The 8,992-nt window shown below is 39.2% G+C and overlaps 1 protein-coding gene across 2 annotated transcripts in view; it reads right to left on the bottom strand.

Moving 5' to 3' along the window:
* LOC106879889 (serine hydroxymethyltransferase, mitochondrial) overlaps positions 1 to 8,992 on the bottom strand; it is a 40,111-nt gene that overhangs the window by 7,550 nt on the left and 23,569 nt on the right. For both annotated transcript variants that reach the window (XM_089364519.1, XM_089364518.1), the window contains exons 4-9: positions 8,422 to 8,622; positions 6,370 to 6,451; positions 3,765 to 3,887; positions 3,099 to 3,238; positions 870 to 1,035; positions 7 to 106 (exon numbers count right to left, since the gene is read on the bottom strand). In XM_089364519.1, coding sequence (XP_089220645.1) covers positions 7 to 106; positions 870 to 1,035; positions 3,099 to 3,238; positions 3,765 to 3,887; positions 6,370 to 6,451; positions 8,422 to 8,622 — 812 coding nt within the window. The remainder of the gene's footprint in view (positions 1 to 6; positions 107 to 869; positions 1,036 to 3,098; positions 3,239 to 3,764; positions 3,888 to 6,369; positions 6,452 to 8,421; positions 8,623 to 8,992) is intronic.

Genomic DNA, 8,992 nt, shown 5'->3' with positions numbered 1-8,992 from the left:
ACAAACCTGAGACTAGTTTGTAGCCTTTTGCATTTAAACATTTAGCAAGAGTTTTGGCATTTTTCATCACTTGAACTTGATAGTCCTTGAATTCTGGATCCATGGCCTGAAACATAATTGATTAATTAATTATAAAATAATTAGCATATCCGTGCTCTTTGTAATGACAGCAGATATGTTTAACTTAAACATATTGAAAATGATAAAAGAAAGTTAAAATATATAAAAAGAAAATTACATATGATGATGGTAATCTAGGATATTGATGACAACAATTTATGAGGAGTTGGATGCACACATGAAAAAACACTGTCCAAGTACATCTGAGCCACACTGGTCCAATACACAGTCAACAAAACTTTACTCTGCTCAAAGAAACATCACAAAAACCAAAAAGCTAATTCAGCACTTTGCCATCCTACACACAAGAAACACCACCACTGCTTCAACACACACACACACACACAGCTATATTACAAAGATATAGAGCCAGCTCGGTTTCATACCAAGTGGAATCAAGTCCTGAAGGGGTGTAGAGGCAAGGAGAACACCCAAGTCTTGGAGAACCATGTAATGGAAGCTAACAATTATACCTGGCCTAAGTATTCTGTTTTATGTTCAAACCAGCCAGATCTGGTCTCTTACACCTGTCCTATAATGTCATTGTAGAAGTAAACAATCACATCATCAAAATATCAAAGCTATAAGATAATGCATGGGTAATTCAAAACAATTTGAATAGGCATTACTTTTGACAAAATAATCTGAATACTAAAGGGTTAAAATAATTCCACATCAACATGAAATAATAAACTTTTCCAAAACAATGACACATATAACCAAAAAACAAGTTAGAATTTGTTCATCACCTGTTTGAGTGCAACTGCCAATGCTCCAATTTGGTTCTGATGAGGGCCACCTTGTAAAGCAGGAAATACAGCATTGTTTACCTTTGCCTCTAAATCATACATCTTAATTTCTCCAGTTTTTTTATTCACAGATTTCACACCTTTACGATAAAAAATCATTCCAGACCTGCAGATAGTACAAAGCAAAACAACAAATTATGGAAAATTTACAAAAGTAAAAAAAAGCTTCAACAAAATTCCAAAGAATTCATTTCATTTTACTCTTTTAGCTCTTTTCAGCACCATCCAAATGTGGTCAATGCCAATGCCGCCTGACTGGCTCCCATACCGGTGGCACGTAAAAAGCACCCACCACACTCTCAGAGTGGTTGGCATTAGGAAGGGCATCCAATTGTAGAAACCTTGCCAGACCAGATTAGAGCTTGGTGCAGCCTATTGGCTTGCCAGTCCCCAGTCAAACCGTCCAACTCATGCCAGCATGGAAAACGGATGTTAAATGATGATGATGATGATTTCTGTTGAAATACACTGCCTTTGTTTCAATTACTTTTCAAAACAATGAAGAATTTAGTAGAATAGCACAGTCATTAAGTTAGTGTTTGGAACATAAATCACAGTGAAATTTTTATGAAAGGACTTTAATGTAAATCACTTTAAAAGAAGTTTGTATCCTAGAACCAGAGAGAGTTTTAAACAGGATATCGAAAAGGTTAAAATATTTTTCCAATGATTATAAAGCAAAGGATGATTGTCTTTTTTTTTCTTTTTAATAAATTACTGGTTCTTTAATGATGTTTTGTTTCAATGATGCCATAGATACAGTTTATAAAGACAAGATGTATACATCTGTCAGTTACATAGTATTTAGCTGAGATCTATAGATATAATAACGTAACGCACACATAAACCATCAGAGTAGATATAGAAACATGTCAAATTATACTGATTTTTCTTTAGGTTGAACAAAATAATGAACAGCCAGAATAGAATTTGAAATCTTATTGCGTTCTCATCAGGTGCCTACATTAGAAACCAATCCCAAGGAAATGAGTAGCCAATCTGTTTGTATATATCAAATCCACCAGCTTCAGAGAATTAGAGCCACTGATTTGCATATGATAAGTGCTCAACACTGTTTGATATCAAAGTCCTGTCAACAGGGAGCACAGTCTACACAGTATCAAGATGATATATAACATGGAAAGGCATTATCTGTAATATTTTGTTTCACTTCTCAAAGAGATTTGTATGTGAAAATGCAGTGTCTAACAATCCACTAACAACATTCTGAGTAAGTTCTGTCATTTTCTTACTGCAAAAGTCTCTGAGAAGTTTTTATGAAACATTATATTATAGCCAGTGCTATTCCATATTTGTGTATATTACGTTTTACACACTGGTATTTTAATCTAAATTTGTTGTTATTTAGTGCTCTAGGTCAGTTCTGATTAAGCAGATCTATTCCAACCATGACCATCTTGTCTTTTTAGAGGTATCTAGGATTACGTGGTCATGTGTTCACAAACCTTACTATAAACACAAGAGCTATATGATTAAGGTACTGGACGATGACGCTTAGGTCATGTGTTCAAATGTTAGTTATCACTGTATCATGTAGCTGAGAACAAAGTGACGATTACGACAATGCTGGAGCAGACAAGGGTGATGAGAGTCGTGCTGTCGTCGTTTACCTCTCGGTCATTCTTGATCAAGAAGACCTTTCATTAAAGGCAGTCCAATTATGACCTTCCAGTCTTTTTGTGCAAAAGAGATTACATAATACAACTTGTTATTGAGGATGGTAAGGTAGCAAGCGTTAGCAACATTTTGTCTGTCCTTACATTCTAAGTTCAAATTCTGCCAAAGTCATCTTTGGCTTTCATCCTTATGGGGGTTGATAAAATAAGTACCACCCAAGCTCTGCGACTGAAATCGACGAGCCCTTCCCCCAAAACTTCAGGTCTTTTGCCTATACTAGAAAGGATTTGCATTGAAGATGGTAATGTGCAATTGAGGGAGATTTGGCTGTTATTTCTGTTTACTGCATAGAAATTTCCCTTGGATATTAATGGCAGTCAGGATTGTAGTGATATCAGTGGTGACAGTCATGGAGAGAAGGAGGTGGTGGTGGTGGTAATGACAATGGTTAATGTTAATGATGATGATGATAATGATGCTAATGATGTTGATATCAGTAATAAAAGGAAATCCTGTAAGGGCACTGCTTACCTTGGTCCTCGCAGTGATTTGTGTGTTGTGGTTGATATGAGGTCAGCAGATTCAAACGGGCTGGGAATCACTGCAGCCGCCACCAGGCCAGAGATGTGGGCCATGTCAGCCAGTAGCAAGGCATTAACGTCATCACATATCTACAAGAGGAAAGGTTTGGTACTGAGAAAGTGAAGATGGGAAGGGGGAGAGGGAGGAGGGCTGGGAAAGGGGGAGGGAAGATGAAGAGGTAGAGGAAGTGGATGCAAAGGAAGGGGAGAGGAAGGTGGAGGAGAGAAAGGGGAGGGGAGCGGAAGGAGAGGGGTGGAGAAGGTAGAGGAAGGATAAGAAGGGGAGGGGAGATGAAGGATAGGAAGGGGAGGGGAGAGGAAAATAGAAGGAAAGGGGAGAGGAATGAAAGGGGGCAGAAAGGTAAAGGGAAGGGGACAGGGAGGTAGAGGAAAGAAAGGGAGTTATGAAGGTAAAGGAAGGGGAGGGGAACAGGAAGGAGGGAAAGGAGATGAAGGGGATGAGGGAAGAGAAGAGGATAAAGAGAAAGAGGATGAGAATAAAGGGAAAAAGGAAAGAGAGCAGGAAGAAGATGAGGACAGGAAGCAAGGGGAGGTGGGGACACAAACTTTGGAAAAATATGAAATGTCAAGAAATTTAAAAGTGAAAATGTCTGACCTCTCTGAAACGCTTGTAATCCAATAGACGAGAGTAAGCAGATGTCCCAGCTATAATGAGACGCGGTCGGAATAGTTTGGCATGTTCGTGGAGTTTGTCATAGTCTACAAGTCCTGTTGATGGCTGAAAGATAAAGAAGGAAAAGAGATGGCATTATTAGATCGGATGTCAGCTTTTTTAACACACTTATAGGATCTGAAAAAAGAATTGGGAAAAGAAAAATTTTCTTTCATCTCAAAGTCACATAATCAAAGTGTATTGCCAGATCATCATCATCATCGTTTAACGTCCGCTTTCCATGCTAGCATGGGTTGGACGATTTGACTGAGGACTGGTGAAACCGGATGGCAACACCAGGCTCCAGTCTGATTTGGCAGAGTTTCTACAGCTGGATGCCCTTCCTAACGCCAACCACTCAGAGAGTGTAGTGGGTGCTTTTACGTGTCACCCGCACGAAAACGGCCACGCTCGAAATGGTGTCTTTCATGTGCCACCCGCACAAGCCAGTCCAGGGGCACTGGCAACGATCTCGCTCGAAAATCCTACAGGAGCCAGTCAGGCGGCACTGGCAACGGCCACGCTCAAAATGGTGCATCTCATGTGCCACCCGCACAAGAACCAGTCCAGGGGCACTGGCAACGATCTTACTTGGCTTGCCGGGTCTTCTCACGCACAGCCCATTTCCAAAGGTCTCGGTCCGTAGTCATCGCCTCGGTGAGGCCCAATGTACGAAGGTCTTGCCTCACCACCTCAGCCCAGGTCTTCCTGGGCCTACCTCTTCCACGGGTTCCCTCAACTGTTAGGGTGTGGCACTTTTTCACGCAGCTATCCTCCTCCATTCTCACCACATGTCCATACCAGCGCAATCGTCTCTCTTGCACGCCACAACTGATGCTTCTAATGTTCAGCTTTTCTCTCAAGATACTTACACTCTGACGGGTATTCACATTGACATTACACATCCAACGGAGCATACTGGCTTCATTCCTTGCGAGCTTACGTATGTCCTCAGCAGTTACAGCCCATGTTTCACTGCCATGTAGCATGGTTGTTCGTACGCATGCGTCATACAGTCTGCCTTTTACTCTGAGTGAGAGTCCCTTTGTCGCCAGCAGGGGTAAGAGCTCTCTAAACTTTGCCCAGGCTATTCTTATTCTAGCAGCTACACTTTCAGCGCACCCACCCCCACTACTAACTTGGTCGCCCAGATAGCGGAAGCTATCGACTACCTCTAGTTTTTCACCCTGGAATGAGATAGAAGTTGTTTCCTGTTTGTTTGCAGTCTTTATTGCACCTGAACATCTGCCACAAACAAAAACTAACTTGCTAGTTAACCTGCCTTTGAATATATATATATATATATATATATATATATATATAGAAGTCCATACATCACGAAGGCATGTGGCTTAATGGTTAGGGAATTGAGCTCATGTTTCCTGGAGCCCTATTTCCTCTATAAATAAGCCTGTTTGAACCCGCCAGTCGTCTTCGATTTCAGACCTCTCACAGGTCTGGTCGCTGACCACATACAGAACACAGCTCCAGCCAGTTTCCAGCAACGACGTCATCACCACCAATGTACTGTCTACCACAATGACGTCGCCAGCAACACCACCAACAGAGTACACACCAACATCAACAAACGCGGTTTCATCTCAACACTGTTTGAGTGGATTATTTCCATCCACGAAGTATAACAGCTAGAACAAACTGTGAGAATATTCTGTACCAGGTAACAGGTCACAGCATCAACGCTCAACACACACAACATGTGACACCACAGCTCTGCTCTCTCGACCACAACTTCCTGCGTATGAACATTCTATCTCCTTGTGTAACTCTTATACAAACTGGTATTTCTCTATCTCAATGTTTAGGACTTTTACAGTCTATGTTACAGACACACTTTTTATATTCTGTGTTTCTCTCTCTCACGCACACATATTGTACACACACTATTGCTTATACGACAGTCCGTCATTTCATATTGTTGTACACATACTCTTGTACACGAAGGCCTGACTTATGTATTGTATTAATTATATATACCGCATGCACACACACACAGACACTACGTTAATAAACTTACTCTCTTTATATACATAATGGTTGTCTGTCCTTCTCTGTTCCTTTACTGGCACTTGGCTCGCATCATCTTTCACGACGAGCCATCTACGTTATATATGTTTTGTGTTCAACTGTACGACGCGTTAAAAGGAGCCTTTTCCGTCATGTCGCCATTGTCCTTTCGTTCGAACGGTCATTCTATTACAACTTCATCGTATCACTACTGCATAAATCTCTCCAAATACAATGTTGTTGTTGGTAATAACACTCAGGCAACACTGGGATGCATTGCTAGTGATTAATAAAACAAGCTTAGTTATAGTTCAGTAGTTTCCCATATATTTATCTCTAAAACACAGCATTTTCTTTCCATGTGAAATACAGTGCACCAGTAACTTTTATAGACGATATCTAGTAAACCTTACAGAGGTAAGAGTGAAAACCACTGCTTTAAAATCTGACATTTAGGAATTTAAAGTGAGACAGCAATGAAGGTAAGGGAGATAAATCCTTAAAGATATTCTATGACACTCACATTGATCTTGTAAGGCATTGATTCAAAGAAAATGGATGTAGCAGAGATTCTTTTGGTGTCAGTCATAAAGCCATGTGTCAAACTGAAAGAAACATACAAAAAAAAAAAAAAAAAATCTTAAGAAGAATTGAAAACCTGAAGAATTCAGTAGAATAATGAACATATTTCACTACAAATGCTGAGGAGCTGCACTGAACATGAATCTATAAACCATCAAATAACCAAATTCATTTGTTAGTTGAACACCGTTTTCCATGCTAACACGGCTTAAATGAGATAGGAGAGATAACTCATGGCTGGATTTTTACTACCAAATGTTCTTCTTGTCACCACCGCGTAACTATAACTATTATTCAGTTCTGACATATTTTAACCTTTTTTGATATGCCTGAGACTGCCCCTGGATCTACAATGCAAACTTCCCATTTTAAAGTGATCTAAATTAAAACCTTCCATTAAAATTTCATGTTGAAGTTCCCAACACCAGATAAATAATGACAAAGTTACTTTACTGTGCTATTCTTTATTTTCAAAGTTAACCGAAACAAAAGACAGTGTATTTCACTAGAAACATAGTAAGAAAAGGATTAAAATACTTTGCGATGGCTGCCGTGAAATTACAAGACAGCTGCAATCTAAGCCAAAATATAAATCCAAAGCTTCAAAATAATATGAACTAACATGAGAATCACTAGATAAGTCAACCAACAAGAAATAGCAGCCAGAACTCCCTAAAGTAACATGCAAAGATAAAAATGGGTCAGTCATTGTTGGTACACATTTGATCACAGATCTGCTGGATTATGGCTGACCAAGGTTAAACAACAATGTCGTGATTTAGTGGGATACTGAAAAATCAGAAAATTAGCCAAGAGTGATAAAGTCCCTTGTGGTAATAATTCTAGTTCTAAAGGGCTCTAATTTTGCTGGAGTCAACTTTGCTTTCCATCCTTTGAGATCACTAAAGGTAATACCAATCGTGTATTAGGATCAATTCTTCTTTCTCACTTTGTAAGAATTGGCTAAAACCTGCAAAATGAGGTTTTGTAAGAAGACATCAGGAAACTCCATTTTGTATTCTTCCATAAAAATTCCATGAGCAACATCCCATTTGTCATAGAATTCACCAGAGGTTCTGGATTAATCTGATGGATCAAGGAAAGAAAGGAAGAAATTAAACAGATATTTCAACACAGCAAGGAAGACGTATTTTTTTTTTTAATACAAATATAGAGGTTTGACTGTGGTGAAGCAGTTTGCTTTGGAATCTTGTGGCTTCAGGTTCAGTTCCATTGCACAGCACCCAGGTGTCTTTATTATAGCCCCAGACTGGAAAATGAATTGTGTGAATTTGGTAGACGCAAACTAGTGGAAAACCATCATATGTAAACACACAACCCTCACCTGTTTCCAAACAAGGTAATAATCACCTGGTTTATGGAATAATAAAGAGCCTGGACCTAGTTACATAATGAGGTGGAAACAGGCTACACCATTTGAATGGACCTTTTGTCTACAAAGACTATGCAACATATCAAGAAACTCATACATGCTTTATGCAGTTGATTGCAAACAAAGGACACTACATGTATCGCTGTTTACAGTCAATGAACACATGAAAAGACAAGGGGAAATACAAACTAGTCTACACACACACACACACACACACACACACACACACACACACACACACACACACACACACACACACACACGTACATAAATGTACACAAATACAAAAATACAATATTTGTTTGTGTATGTGTGTACATACGTGCACAAACACACACGCAAACATACATGCACAAATACACACATAAACATATGCACACGAATACACACGCAAGCATATGTACACAAGTACACACGCAAACATATGGGTACACAGATACACACGCAAATATATGTACACAGATACACACACTTCAAATTCGCAAAAATTTTCTGAAAATTCCAAAAAACGAAAACGTTAGAAGGGGTTATATGGGATGCTGAAAGCAGAATCTCACCAAAATAAACAAACAGTAAAAATTGGGGAAAAAAATTACATACTGTCCTCCATCCGGTAAATCTTGTCCCATGATTCGATCATGGGGATTTAAAACAGCAGTATACACAGCCATGTTAGCTGGGCTCCCCGAATATGGTTGTACATTCACACCCCATCGTTCTGGATCAGCTCGGAAACATTCCAGGGCCCTCTTCTGACATAAACGCTCAATTTGGTCAATGTAAATATTTCCTCCATAATATCTGCAAAGACATCAATATTTTAATTTCATTAACACAGGTAATTATTCACCACCACGACAACAACATCCAGTATATCCAATCTGTAACCAACCAACAAAGAGCCTCTTATGATGTTAATCAACCGACTAGAAACAGCAGTCAAATTTTACTTTGTGCCTTAAAAAAAAAAAAAGAAAAAAAATCATTAAGTAATGTTAGTCTTTGACATATAACAGGATTAGCACTACTGCAATGCATAGTTTCTATGGCTTGATGCCCTGTCTAATGCTAACTAAATTACAGTATGTATAGGGGCTTTTTCATGGCACCAGCACTACTGAGGTAACCATGTAGCTTGCAAGATTGAGATATTTTTTGACAGAGAGGATAC

Source organism: Octopus bimaculoides, chromosome 16, assembly GCF_046866305.1.
Source record: "Octopus bimaculoides isolate indiv1 chromosome 16, ASM4686630v1, whole genome shotgun sequence".
Taxonomy (NCBI): Eukaryota; Metazoa; Mollusca; class Cephalopoda; order Octopoda; family Octopodidae; genus Octopus; species Octopus bimaculoides.
This window is presented reverse-complemented; position numbering and strand designations above follow the sequence as displayed.